Source organism: Fusarium vanettenii, assembly GCF_000151355.1.
Source record: "Fusarium vanettenii 77-13-4 chromosome 7 genomic scaffold NECHAsca_22_chr7_11_0, whole genome shotgun sequence".
Classification (NCBI taxonomy): domain Eukaryota; kingdom Fungi; phylum Ascomycota; class Sordariomycetes; order Hypocreales; family Nectriaceae; genus Fusarium; species Fusarium vanettenii.
The window spans coordinates 467,786-481,880 of NW_003315863.1; the positions used below are offsets into that span (position 1 = coordinate 467,786).

At 51.0% G+C, this 14,095-nt stretch overlaps 6 protein-coding genes across 6 annotated transcripts; 3 read left to right on the forward strand and 3 right to left on the reverse strand.

The window, feature by feature from the left end:
• Nucleotides 1-2,842: 2,842 nt before the first annotated feature.
• Nucleotides 2,843-3,691, forward strand: NECHADRAFT_83144 (uncharacterized protein; the record flags this gene model as incomplete). Its single annotated transcript, XM_003044388.1, has 2 exons — nt 2,843-2,971; nt 3,017-3,691. The coding sequence occupies 2 exons, from the start codon at nt 2,843-2,845 to the stop codon at nt 3,689-3,691; spliced, it is 804 nt and encodes a 267-aa protein (XP_003044434.1).
• A 384-nt stretch (nt 3,692-4,075) lies between these two features.
• NECHADRAFT_45666 (uncharacterized protein) lies at nt 4,076-4,795 on the reverse strand (the record flags this gene model as incomplete). The annotated part of the gene is made up of 1 exon (XM_003044505.1): nt 4,076-4,795. The coding sequence occupies one exon, from the start codon at nt 4,793-4,795 to the stop codon at nt 4,076-4,078; it is 720 nt and encodes a 239-aa protein (XP_003044551.1).
• A 998-nt stretch (nt 4,796-5,793) lies between these two features.
• On the forward strand, nt 5,794-6,659 carry NECHADRAFT_83146 (uncharacterized protein; the record flags this gene model as incomplete). The annotated part of the gene is made up of 2 exons (XM_003044389.1): nt 5,794-5,869; nt 5,926-6,659. The coding sequence occupies 2 exons, from the start codon at nt 5,794-5,796 to the stop codon at nt 6,657-6,659; spliced, it is 810 nt and encodes a 269-aa protein (XP_003044435.1).
• A 1,630-nt stretch (nt 6,660-8,289) lies between these two features.
• NECHADRAFT_83147 (uncharacterized protein) lies at nt 8,290-10,010 on the forward strand (the record flags this gene model as incomplete). The annotated part of the gene is made up of 4 exons (XM_003044390.1): nt 8,290-8,757; nt 8,812-8,845; nt 8,900-9,806; nt 9,863-10,010. 4 exons carry the CDS (start codon nt 8,290-8,292, stop codon nt 10,008-10,010), a joined length of 1,557 nt encoding a protein of 518 aa, XP_003044436.1.
• A 153-nt stretch (nt 10,011-10,163) lies between these two features.
• NECHADRAFT_45775 (uncharacterized protein) lies at nt 10,164-11,572 on the reverse strand (the record flags this gene model as incomplete). The annotated part of the gene is made up of 4 exons (XM_003044506.1): nt 10,164-10,759; nt 10,805-10,919; nt 10,965-11,217; nt 11,295-11,572. 4 exons carry the CDS (start codon nt 11,570-11,572, stop codon nt 10,164-10,166), a joined length of 1,242 nt encoding a protein of 413 aa, XP_003044552.1.
• A 955-nt stretch (nt 11,573-12,527) lies between these two features.
• Nucleotides 12,528-13,313, reverse strand: NECHADRAFT_45893 (uncharacterized protein; the record flags this gene model as incomplete). Its single annotated transcript, XM_003044507.1, has 1 exon — nt 12,528-13,313. One exon carries the CDS (start codon nt 13,311-13,313, stop codon nt 12,528-12,530), a length of 786 nt encoding a protein of 261 aa, XP_003044553.1.
• Between the last annotated feature and the right edge of the window lie 782 nt (nt 13,314-14,095).

Here is a 14,095-nt window from a genome sequence, read left to right on the forward strand (position 1 = left end):
AAGGCTTGATAAAGCGACGGTCGAGACCTGATAGAGATGTTGAAAAGAGCACAATCATGCCATGCTGGTTCGCATCTCAGCCGCAGTGGCTATGTGAGGCGGTTTAAGCGCTGTGAGAAAGCCCTCAACGGACTGAACCAATGGGCAGGGGTCATTGTCCGCAGGGGGCTGTGCATCGCCAGCCTTGGCGCTATCTTTCCCCTCTCCTCTGGTCGAGGCATTCTTGGTGTTTCTCTTCGGGATAAGATCATCTCGTCTCCTCAAAGATTCAGTTTGCTGCCTTGATTAGGTCCGACATTGTATTGAACATCTCGGGTGCCTTTGGAAAATCGTATGCAGCATGAGTTCTGGCTTTCCTGAAGATCCTCGCCTTGACGCGGCGATAAGAAGCAAGCTCCCCTAGGCCTTTGTTTCCGAGCTGTCAAGCCCAAGTAAATGCGAATACAGAAAACGCACAACGCTACCTGTGAGTACATCCCTCAAAGAAGACATGGCAGCGCAGAGGCAAACACTTCATTCTGCAACTTGGGGAGTCTTGCGACCGACCAATCATGCTGGATCAACGAAACTGGGGACCAAGTACATAGGCTCTGAGTGTGCGCAGTGACTGCATGTGCTTAGAATAGTCGGAGCGATTGCGAGGGGCCTGGTTCTGTTGCCTAGAAGTAGGCATTTGCACCTTTTGCAACGCTCGCCAAGGCAAGTCGCAGTGGTTGTACTCCGTAGAGGCCTGCTGAATACAATTTTCTGGTAGTTACGGGTGCTAAAATGAATGCCGGATACTCCAGGTGGATTCGCGAAATGCCATGCCAGAGCCACGACGGCGGCCGATGAGCGGCCTCTCAGAGAGCGAGAAGGCTGGGGCAATGCTACGGCAATTGGCAACTTGAATAGGCATACGAAGCGGAGGCAAGGCATGGGCGCACAAATTGCATTAATGTAGTGATATGCCATAAAATTATGCAGCTCAGGGTCGACGACGCCCTCAATTCACCGTTGAGTACCTACAGGAGGAGGCCCCAAACAGGGGCTTGGACTCAGTACAGAATCCACCAAGCTCAAAGCCGTTATCAGGGTGTCTATCGCATGAGACAAACTTGAGGTATCTTTGTGGAGTCGCATTCAAAGCGGGAAATAGTCGATTCCTGTGAAAGGCCTGTTGCCGTTGTCGAGTTGTGTTTGCTTGCAAGGCAATGCGCCCTGGGGTTTCGCTTATCGGCCCCATAACGTGGATCTTACAGGTGCCTCCAGGCCCCGGGGTAGCTCAGCATTGAGAAGAGCAGGGCGATAGACTCTGTAGGCTCTTCATTCTAAGACAAAATGGAGAGGAACTGGGTCACGGTAACGGACCCGTTCATTGAATATGCTTGCCAGACTACAAAACTCCCCTAGCCACCGCTGAATGCGTGATTGTCTGCTGCGATCAGTTCCGTCCTGTCCCTGACGTGTCAGGTGACGTTGGGGCAACCAAGGCACAGCTGTGCCGTGGCGCCCTCGGTCGCACAAGCTGCTGCAGGGGGCATTCAAGAATGGCAATGTTAAGCGAGGCGATGAGGTACCTGCAGTACGTATACAAAATTGCAATCGAGAGCGTTTGCTGGCAGGCTGTCGGTGTGGAAGCATGGAGAAAACGTCGTAATACTATCGCTTCTAGCTTCGCGGTGAGGGCTACCTAGTCAAGTAGTGGCAGAAGCAGCATGCCCTTTCAGAACACTTCTTTGGTAAGGTCCATGGCGCGCAGCTTAGTCCCGACCGTGATCAAGGCCTTGAGCGCAACCGATTAAATTGTTGGCCGGCCGCATAGGGTCGTTGTTATGCTTGACAGATGCCGGGATTGTTCCATGACACTCCTCGCTCATATGGGATTAGGGGTATTCATTTCCACTCATCGATGGGCAATCTCACCATCTGCAGCCAAGACCTCGTTGCAGGTTCCGCCCTGGGCATTGGATCAAACACTCTTTAATCAGCCCTGAAACTTGGACAAGCCGATGCACGGTCCGAGGACCACGGCATCCGGAGGTGGAGCCGGCGGAGACGGTCTCGGCCCCACGCATCTCTAGCGTCCGGCTGCCACCTCATTATTCTGTCAGGAGCCTCTTTGCATCTGGCACATGTCATTCGGCTTAGATCTGAGCACTGAGATAAGGCCACGTTTTTATTGAAAGAGTAGACACACGTGGGCTTGCGACACATCCTGCCTGTGCCTGAGCCAGGTCAGCTTGGCTTGACCCTTGTCGGGCTTAAAGCTGGGGGACTAGGCGCTGCGGAAAGTTTTGGGGCAATCCAAAACAACGTAGGGAAGATTGTGCCCAAAAATGGATATTACATTCATTGGCACAATATATTAGATGAAAGTAATAAATAAGTGCTGGACTCGAGCAGATAACCCACGCGCATGACTCGTCCCGTTGAGACTGGATACTCTATAATCTACATAAATACTCATCATGCAGCACCAATGGTATGAAACAGTAGGTTGACTATCCTGACATGAAAAGAATAGAGAATGCCTTTCAACTCTGCGTTTCCCTCGGTCGGCCGCCTCGACGCCTTGGCACCCCTGACGCTCACATCCGCGCCCCATCTTAACCAGTGCAGCCTCCCGCGGTGGAGTCAAGTCCAAACGCAACCTCGATCGTCGAGGCATCCAACGCAGCGTTTGAAACCTGGAGAAAGCGATAGAAATGTTGACCGCTAGATTCGAACCAAACAATGGTTGAGTTTCGTTTGCACAACTGGGGGTTGGCTGAGTGGCTATTACTCGATGTTGCCCCCTATTCTTGTCGCCCTTTGACTTTGATCTATCATCTTTCTTTCAAGCAACAAAAGACCATCGAAAATGAATGATACTCGTCGCGGCATTGTGACCACCAAGCGTCATCGACGTTCTTCGCCAGGCGCGACACCTCGCAGAACCCCGGTCGCAATCATGGCTCCATTAGCCGCCCGACCTCACCAGGATCATGAGGTATGTGCCCCTTCAAAGTCATCTACAGCATACTGACCTACTCAGGATGAAAGTGAGCAAGACGAAGCACAGTACGGCGATCCTGATGTTGGTCCCGCACTCAAGAAGATCATGCCAAACCACATCACCGACATAGCCAACGCAGAGATGACGCGAACCACCACCGCCAAGAGAGGAAGAGTCACAAAGGCCACCAAGTCCAAGCGCAAGCCATCCAAGCAACAAGAGCCTCAGCTCCCCCCTGATCCTGAACCCATTGCTGGGGCTGGCGGCCAAGGCTTCAACTTCCCAACCTTGCAGCAGTCAGGAACCCCCATTCTCTTGACCGCAGCGAGAATGGCTCCTGTTCCGGGATTGGGATATCTCTTTCAGGATGAGTTCGGGATTCAGATGTTGGTGCCATACTCACTACTGCCAACTCAGCCTCGACAACAGAGCTTTTGGCCTACCAACTACCAAGTTTCTGCATCTCACCCGATGCCCAGCTCGGGACCAACTCTTCAGTCGTACGGTATGACCGGAGGCATGGGAGTTGACAACCTCCAGTATCTGAATTCTGGTCTTGCCCAGTATCCTCAGCTACAGACTCAGCCCGTTCTTCGACCGACTCGTTTCCAGCCTCAGGCCCAAGTATCTGAGCTTGGACCCTTTGACGAGAGTCTCACCACTGCGAGCTTCGATAGCCAGACGATGACACCCTCACCTCGGAACCAAAACTAATCGCGTTGGGGTTGGATCAATCATGTGTTTTTTCGTGTTGGCGGTGCAAGGATAGTTGGCAGATTTGAGATGGGTGTGTTCATGGAAATTTGGAAATTGTATCATGGCTATCGGGTTAATCTAGATTGGATAATAATAGTTGACTATTTCACTTCACCTCTCCGAACTTACTGCTGTGCGGTCGAGTTCGCCTCGTGAATGTCATTACGGTTCTCAATTTTCGTTGCGTGAGGGTTACATCGAGACGAAGTACGCTCGTGAGTCATATCTTGGTCCAGTCTTGGGACGTCTAGTTCCACTCCTTTATGCCATCACGCCACGATAGATTTCTATACCTGGCCCTCATTGCTTTCACCCCACCAAGTCCAGGTCTAACACGCAGGCCTACACGTCAGGCTCAACCTCATCCACGGTAGGCACCCTGTTCAAGTTGATCCCAAAAAACTCCGACACAGCCTTTACACTATCGCAAACGACCTGAGTGTCCTCCTTGCTCACGCCAATCCGTCGCGTTCCCCGAATATGCCAATGCGTCTCAAGGCGGAGATTCTGACTCATGATGGCGGGCAAAACAACCATCTGCGTATCCTTGTCATCGAGAACCTGGCGATCGGAAAGATACAGCCCGTAGGTAATCTCGGTGGAAATCCACGAGAAATCCTTGTGCGCGTCAAACAGACCGATTGTGTCGGCGGCGTTGCGCGTGTACAACTGCTTGAACCAATTCACGGCCCGCTCGTGGTTCGCGTCATCAGCTTGCCAGTCTTGTCGTGTTCTGCTGAAATCTCGATCCTCGGGCTTTTCGACCTTTGCGATTGCGAGAATAGCCTCGATGGGTTTGCAAACGCCTACGAGGCAGATGGTCTTGACCAAGGCTTCGCGGAGTCGTCTCACAAGAGCTTGTCTGGACTCGCTGGTCTGGTAGGCTTCTTGACGCGTAAGGTAGAGGTATAGAGCTGCGGATGTTTCCGGGTCCGGGCTGGCAGAGAGGCAAGCGATGACGAGAATATACCAACGATGCTCTCCGAGGTTGGTCGTCTTGAAGTTGTTCTCGATCTTGGAGAAGAGCTCCGATAGCTCGGGGGTAAGTTCGGGAGATGCCATTGTTATGGACGAGGAGAGAGATGATGTTTGAGGGATAAAGAATCAAATTCTTCGGAATAAGCGGCCTTGAGGTTGAACAGGTCAGATATTAGTGTCAAGCGATGGAACCGTGATCCATCGAGGAGGACCCTGGAAGAATGTTTGCGCGGGGTGCACGTGCTTCATTGGCTCACGATGCGGGCAGGAGGGGGAAGCCAGTGCAGGCACGGCCGGCCATATCAATAAGGTCACGTGATATATAGCACGGCCGGCCGGCTGTATAAATAAGATCCATTATGTTAGCCCACGGTGCAGCTTATAGCGGTCTTTAATAGCAGCCTGCAACAGCCTATAACAGCGGCTTGCAATAGCAGCCAGTAACTGGCTTACAGAGGCAGCTTATAGAGGCAGCTTATCTCGCCCTTGCGTGGCATAGTGGCACGAGTGGTTAGTTTGCTATGGCTAAGTGTGGCTTATGTGGCTAGACTGTAAACTAGCCTTCTGATTGGCTATTGATAATACGCACCGTGGGCTGACATAATGGATCTTATTTATATGGCTGGCCGTGCTTTATATCACGTGACCTTCTTGACACGGCCGGCCGTGCCTGCACTGGCTCCCTGAGCATTCCAGTGAAGGTCCTATAATGGCTCCAAGGGTGGTCACGTGCTTATCAGTGGTGTATCTCGGGCTTATCTTGTCTCGGCGCACTGAGCACTTCCAATATTAACAGCACAAACAGGTTGCAAGTTAGTCCAGAAGTTGTGTTTAATCGGGATCGGCTAGCCCATCGCCCAAAGTCGAGGGTCTCGGCTCTTTAGCTGGTGGAGTCTCACCAATAACTGAGCAATAATGCATCTCAATTTTCGCTAGTTCCTCGATAGTGCTGCTCCCCTAAATGAAGTGGCTTTTACGACAGGAAAGAAAAAGAGCAAGCCAGCCGTGCTGAGGTGCCAAGCAGTTTCCATCTTTTCTTACCATTTCATTCTTGCCTCTCGTTAATTGTCTAATTCAATATAATGCATTGCCGCGTTTTGGTCTCCTTGGCCTTTGCCTTGGGCGCGGTTGCAAGTCCATGCGTGCCGCCTAACTCGGGTAAGTCTTGACGCCAGCTTCTCATAGAAAACCGCCTGCTAATATCAGCAACGCAGTCACCACTGAGACGTCTACTTCACTAGAAACGTCTGAGACTTCTACACTATCTACGACTTCGTCTGTCCCTACCACATCTTCTACCTCCTCAGACTCAACAGCTTCGTCAACAACTTTTGACTCGGCGACGGAATCGACAACTACCTTGGCTACTTCAACTATCATTTCCATCACATCTTCCGCCACGTCGGATGTGACGACCTCATCCACCATTGCTCCCACTTCTACCTCTTCTCCGGTCCTTGAGACCTTCAACGCAATCGGCCAGGGCGGCGGTACAACCGGCACACCAGCCAGGCTTCCACCTCCACAGTACGGCAGCATAACCTTAGGCGGTTACAACCCTTCCAACGTGCCAGCGGGTATCTTTTCTATCGAGGCGGTCACTGGCGCCCTTATCGTCGACGGCTCCAAGATATGTGGGTTTTACAGCGGCTCCCAGTCAGCTTCGTTGTATGTTTGCAACGCAACGCCCCGGACCAATGAGGCGCCCGTCACCTGCAACCAGGGACAGATGGATGGAGGCGTCCTGAAATGCAGTGCACCAGCGATGGCTTGCATTGAGGACTTTGACGATGAAAATGACCCAGTCTGTTACCCTACTGGTGGCGTTTGGACTCAATTCGCGGGTTTTCAATTCCTCGGCAATTATTTCTTTCTTAGTCTAGCCTCTGAGACTACTGCTTCTACAGGAGGCAATATCCCTATTGACCTTCTCATCCAAGCTGTCTAGAGCAGTGAGGAATAACCATGTTGTTAAGATATGGACAAAGGGGCTGTTTGGGCTCTTGGAGGTATAAATTGACAGACATCTCATTCTATAATTTTTCTTTTTTCCCCTTTCGCCTTTGAAGGGAAGACAATATTCTATAATGTCTATTAGAGATTTCCTTGCTTGAACCTTTCCGACTACGATGCAAATATACGATTGAATCCTTTCTCTTAAGTCTATTTACTTCAATCTGGATTTGGTCATGGATGAATCGGCCCTTAAACCCCATAAGATACGCAGTATCGCCAGTCAGGCAAAAAGCGACACAACTGAATCTAAAACGACAAGCTTAAGCTCTCTTTATATACCACTAGACACTTCACTAAGCAGCGAATGTCTAGAAACCCGTCACAGCTATATACCCATTGAAACCACTTCCAATGCTGCTGGTTATAAACAGTACCTATCTGGTTGTGCTGAGCTGCAGTGACAAGCCTGTTGGACCAGCATCGGATGCTTCTAGGAAGCTTCATTTAGCACCCTTGAGTTCAATTTGCTATCAGCAAAGATTCCGTCTTCAGCCTGGCGCTTCTTTGGCGGGAAGCTATGCTATTCACCGAGGCATCGTGATGGGACGGGAGAGGGGTTGGACTCAGACAGTGATTCATGACCCTGAGAGTAGCTCCATTGCAACATACCCTGCACCCTGAATGGCATCATGCAGGTTCAGAAAATAACACATGCGAACGTGATTTTAAGCTCGACCAATAGCTTTAGGCGATAATTTAGCATGAATCTTTATTCATTATGCTTAAATCCTCAGAAGCACGGCAATCTGTCACAAGCCCAAGTCGAGAAGCATCCTTGCCGTCTACCATTTAGTAGCAGCTCGGTGATTCATCATTGACACGGTAGATGACACCCAGGGACCCCACTTGACCTGGAGAGTCGCAAAGACTTCATCTTCCACTGCTCAAGACCCTAAGAAGGATTCTGAGATTTCCTTCTGGAAGCAAGCATCCGGGTGTAAACATGACCAGTACTTTGATCGTCACCGACCATTACTAGGACCCTTGGATAAAAATTGCCTCGAGCAGTTAGGATCGGGCTCTATCCAGATGACGCGAGATGCCCCATACCTGTCGTGCGAACAACCACGGCAGCAAAACTGAATGCCGACACCACCAACCGGGCAGCATCATCACAGATAGGACCATTTTGATATCAAAGCGTTATTATCCGTCTCTTTCTATCTTCAGGGACCTGATTCTATTCACCGAGAGGCCGAATCTTCAACCTCCTGCCTGCCCAATGGAGATGATCCACCATTGCTGGGATTAATTACGTGCTTGTGAAAATCTCCCGTTTCGATCTTTTCCCCGCTGTCGGCACGACGCCGATGGCTCTAGTTCCACTATCTCGCCGGGGAACATGTCAACTTCCTTGTCTACCGTTTCATCGCCGCGGAAAAACTTAGGTTAGAGATGGCGGGAGGCCGAAGTGTGTTGACGTGCTTTAGATATGGGAGGGTTGAGATATAAAGCGATATCGGCCGTTTCGAGGCAATGTTATATGGACTGACCTGCTTGCTTTTGAGTTGGTTTCATCTGCCTTGGGACTTTGATCCGACTAGGATTGTCCTGCTGTCAATATGTTAGACTCTACAGTACCTAGGAAGCAGTGGTGGAAGATTCAGTGGTACGCCGACGATGACACCCCTGAGGAGCGAAAGTTCATCATCAAGCTCGACCTTATCGTGGTGCCCTATGCCGTTCTCGCCTACTGGGTCAAGTACATTGACCAAGCAAACCTGAGTATGCATTCCGCCATTACCAGCATTTGTCTTGAGTTGCTGCTGACCTTGACAGACAATGCTTACGTTGCCGGTATGAAGGAGGACCTGAACTTTTACGGTAACGAGTTGGTGCAGCTGCAGACTATGTATACCGTGGGAGCAGTTGTCGGCATGTTGCCGTTCATGTTTCTCTTTACCTACATCCCCATGTATTGGACCATTCCCTTCATGGATATTATGTGGGGAGTTTTTACGCTTCTGCAGTATCGCACACACTCGTTTGCCGAGGCTGCTGCTTACAGATTTATGGTTGGCTTCTTCGAGGTATGTCTTTCTCTCTCGAGGCCTTGCTTTTGATGCTGACAAGACACGGTACAGGCTGCCTTCTTTCCGGCCATGCACTACGTATTCGGTAGGTGACTTCATGGGAGTTATCTTCCTATTTTACGTACTAATCTCGCCCCAGGTTCTTGGTATCGCGGCCACGAGATTGCACGACGCGGCGGCATCTTCTACGTAGGTCTCAACCTCGGCACCCTAACCGCTGGCCTAGTCGCATCCGGGGCCTCCCACCGACTCGAGGGCGTTAACGGATTGGCTGGCTGGCGATGGATGTATATCATCTGTGCCCTGATTACCTTTCCCGTCGGCATCCTTGGCTACTTTCTCCTTCCTGGCACCATCGACCAACCGAACCGATGGATTCTCAACGACAAGGATATTGAGATTGCGAAGAAACGACTTGAGAGTAGCGGCCACGTTACACACGGCACTTTCAAGGTTGGACATTTGAAAAAGATCTTTTTGAGTCCTCAATTTTGGACCGTTATTCTCGTCGATGTTCTCTTTTGGAATGCCGGAATCCACAAGAGTACAGGAAGTTTCCTCCTATGGATCAAGAGTCTGAACAAGTACAGCCCAGCCAAAGTCAACGAGCTAGGTACCATCGCACCAGCCTTGGGTATCCTCTATAACCTCATCGCCTGCTTCGCTTCCGATCTCATCCTCGGACCAGCTTGGGCGATGACCGTGGCTTCGTCAATCAATGTCATTGGCTTGATCATGTTGGTCGTCTGGAACATCCCAGAAGCTGGGAAGTGGTTTGCCTTTTCAACCATGTATTGGTCTAACGCTTTATCGAGCGTTTTCCATGGATGGGTTAATACTTTATTGCGCGACTCTCCAGAGGAACGGTCATTTACGCTTGTCTTGATCACTATTATTGCGCAGTCCTCGACGGCTTGGACTCCGCTGCTTACGTTCCCGACCGTCGAAGCACCTTCGTATCCAAAGGGCTTTTCATTCTGTCTTGGCTGTGCGTTGGCGCTTATTGCTTCGACTCATGTTTTGAACCAGTACATCAAGCGCAAGGAGTATGTATATCCCTTCTACCATTACAGAACTTCGATGCTAAAGCCCATCTTATTAGGGCAAAGAAAAATATTGGAACAAGAGACGAGGAGGAAACAAGAGAGAATACCCCAGTTCAGATTGCAGAAGTTTCGGATGATACAGACTCTGGAAAAGATACAGGTTCCAAGGTCTATGCGACAGCTGTTGGTCCGTCACGCACTTGATGGTTTTGAGGTTTTCATAGAGAGCTCTACTGGATACGGCATTTCGCCTCAGGTCGTTTACTTGGGTTTTATCTAGGAAACTATGTTGTGGCCACGAAAGCCTTGTGAAGTACAAAAGGAATTCATGTCAAGTTACTTCATCAAACATTCCACCTAGAAGTTCGCAAACAGATACCTCATACCCGCCCAAATTTCCTCACCAGAAGGCACAATGTTGCTAGGCGGAACAGTGAAACCACCAGCACTGGCACTCGCCGGTCGAAGCTCAAAGGCCCAAGCAAGCTCAGCCTTGGCAACATCTTGCGCCCAGTCGTTGCTGCCTCCTGCGGTCTGGTAGATGGTTGAGCAGGTAGGGCCGTATCGGAATGTGAGACCGTTGACACCCCGGATGGCGCTAGCAACGCCACCGGCAAGGCTCATCTGCTTGTTCAAGTTGCTGGCACTAGCGGAACAGCTGTATCCATACGGCAGAAGAATAAGCTGGCTGTACGAGTGCCAGTCAACAAAGAACTTGATACCCGTGCTCTCGGCGATGGTCCTGGTATGGTTGACCAGAACTCGGTTCTCGGGGGTGTCACCAGCTGCGAGGCCGCGGTAGGTCTCGTCACAGGGGTTGGTGGATGAACCGCCGGGGACGTTCCACTGGTAGGGCCAGTTGCGGTTGACGTCGGTGCCGACGCAGGATTGGCCGGAGCGTCTCTGACGGTTCTTGCGCCAGAGACGGTCGTTGCTGGTGGTGTAGACAAAGCCTGGGGAAGTTAGCGAAGTTCTTCGGTGTGTCTGGGGTTGCTTACCGTCGGGGTTTACGATGGGGAGGACATAGATATCATAGTTGTCAAGCGTCTTGCGGATAGTGGCGTCATTCTTCTGATAACCATCGATGATCTTGTAGGTCAAGTATTCAACAGTCTAAAAAGTCAGCCAGAGCACCCTTTCAGCGAAAAGACTACTTACCGGAGCACTAATCCACTCGCGAGCATGCACGGTCCCGTGCCACACAATAGCAGGCTTGTTTCCCTTGCCACTGGAACCCCAGAGGTGAATACCCCGGATGGCTCTGTTCTCAACAGAGGTTCCCGCAGTAAAGACCTCGGAGTTGCTGGGGAAAGAAGCCCGAAGATCAGTGAGGAACTGAAGATGCTGATCAAACGTGTGATACGAGTTGAAGTAGGAGATATCAGGCAGCGCAGCAAGGGCGGCCGAGAGTCTCATGGGGGCTGCGAGTGTTTTTAGTCAAGTATGTGGCTATTCTTGCACCGTAACTCACGATCGTATTCCTCAAACTCTCCCTCAACAGCAAACTCAGCACCCAGATCCTCGCTGATGACAGTGACATTGAGATCAAGAGCCTCAAAGGCCTTGAGACTCTCAGGAGCAATGGCCACTTCAAGAGTCTTGTGGTTGCTCTCACAGCTCAGAGAGACAAACTTGAGATCCTTCAGGATAGTGTCCACAGCATCGTGGTCTTTTCCAGCATCAATGCTGAAAGCCTTGTAACCATCGTAAGAAACCTTGGCAGCGGCCAGGGGCGCCAAGAGCCCGAGGGTATAAAGGAATTTCATGATGCTCAAGAGGACAACGAGTGCTCGAGTATTGCAGATATAGGCGGGTGCTCCCACTTATATAGTACACCTCACGATTCAGTCCCACCACGGCACTACCATCTTGGCATTCCAGAACAGTCTCTCGGCACATGGTACAGTGCTGCAAACACCTGCCCGACTAGTTAGGTGACATCCGTCGCCGATCAGCTCGCCTATGTAACAAAAGTACGAGCTGCTTTCAGAAGGTGTAGTCCGCCCTGTGTCGGTGTATATGTGAAACGGGCTGACCTTCCCGTTTGAGACACGGCGCGTCGGTGTTTGGTCAAGTTTAGTTAGTCGTCTCCGAACCGTCCGTTGAAGCATATTCTTGGTCCTGAGCTTGCAGGGTTCATGGTGCCATTCTTAATCGGAATAGAGTGTCTTGATATTACCCCGCATGAACACGAGTGGTGTCTTGGTAGACTTGGCGGTGCAGATAAGCGTCCACTAGTATTTCATGCACTATCACCGTCTGATGATCCAGCGGTTAGGCTGGCACGTCATTGGACGAGATATGATGACTCTTGGATCTGCAATGTCTATTGGAGGAAGAAGAAGAGGACTTTTGGTGTTGCCATAGTGAGAAGATTATTGGCATTCCACGCTACTGTCAGCCTACTGATGAGTTTAGCAGCTGCCCGATCTGTATAGGCGACGGGCTGCTATGCAGCGCGAGATTTGACACGTCAAGATATTGAACAAATCGGACGGACGGGTGTGGCATTCAATCCTTGTGAAGCTCGATCTAGATCGCTTAATCCTTCCGGGCCAGATAGAAGCCCTATGGAACAACACAGCCTTCCATTCTCATCAACCTCGGCCGTCACATCGTTGATGCACGCGTTAAAGACTATCTCATGATTGGGCCTGGTAGTTTTTGTGTCTAATCACCTCAGTGTTCTTATCACTGTTAACGGAAAACTGTACTCTGCGCTCAAGACAAAACAGAGCCCCCACTAACAGACACAATCTGCCCATTCACCCATGATGCACCCTCCTCGGCCAGCATGGCAACCACCCAAGCCACCTCCTCCGGTGTGCCCATCCGAGAAGCAATCGGCATCCTGTTCAAAACCGGCTGTAGCTTCTCATGGAACTCTTTCGGGAAGATCTTCATCGCCTCTGTAGACGTTGGTCCCGGTGCGACACTATTAACAGTGCATCCGTACTTGCGTGGCAGGTCCCGGGCCCAGGAGCGTGTAAGGGTTTCGATCATTCCCTTTGTGCCAGCATAGATGCTTGAGTTGTGCTGGGGATCTCGAGCATTGTCGGATGTGATGTTGATGATGCGTGAGTTTGTCTTGGTAAGATACGGCAGCACGGCGCGGGTGAGGAAATACGTTCCTCGGCAGTTGAGGTTGATTGTCTTGTCCCATGCTGCGCTTAAGGCTTCATCGTCGGGAGAGTCGAATGGAATCATAGGACCGATCGCTGCGTTGTTGACAAGGATATCGATACGATTGCCATGTGCTTTGGCGGCGGCTGCAGCGAGCAACCCTGGCCCCTCGCGGGTTGACAGGTCTGCCTCGGCAATAGTGGCATTCTCTGGTGAGGCAAGGCTCTTTCTGACAGCCTCTGCCTCTTCCTTTTCAGCGGGGGTTGGGTAGTTGATCACGACCCGAGCACCTCGATTGGAAAGCTCACGAGCGATGGCTGCGCCAATACCTCGAGAAGCACCAGTGACTATAGTAACCTTGTTGACGAGACTTTGAGAAGACATGGTGATGATTGCAGCAGAGATAGATCTTCAAGCCTCTTTTGTGCCTGCTTTGCTTTTTAAAGCACCGAGGCCAGCGTCAGCCTGAGCTCAAACTTCATCGGCACTCCACAGAGTGGTTCCCGAGGGCATTCCCACCGCTTCAACCGACTCCACACGGCAATGTCTGGCGGGAGGTTTGGGAAATAAGCAACAAGGCAGACTTGAACTTGAATGCGAACTTAGCCTGTTGGTAGGAATGTTGTTAACAGGTGATATTTGCCTATCTCCAGCACTCGACACCTACTACAGCAGCTGTGCCATGACTCGTCAGCTAGCTAAGTGCCTTGAATGACCTGCAATAGATGCTATTGCTGTTTTTTACCATGGTCTCCAGGAGTAGTGCATGGAGCCCACCTCAGGATCATCCGAGGGCCATCGACACCACTGCTCGACAAGCCTGTGCCCTATCGGAAAGTCCCAGCGCTCCTTGTTCCACATGACATAGCCCCATCGCTGCACAGATTTTGGAATATACTCTCCGTAAATATTAGCATATCCCCCACCCCAGAGTTGCAGCCATCCTAATGGCGGACCGGTCGGTGGCACAGCATCACCAGTGAATTTCATGCAACTCCTATTCCTCGCCATCTCGTCCCTAGGGTCTGGAGGGACATCCAATTCGTATCTTCTGCTGCTTTGGGCGTCTTCGCTCAGGGCGCCCTGTAGAGTGCCGTCCCGGTGTCTACTGGGACGAAGACAGTGCCGCACCTTGACAATCAGCTCCTCGTCGTCATGTGTCGCCA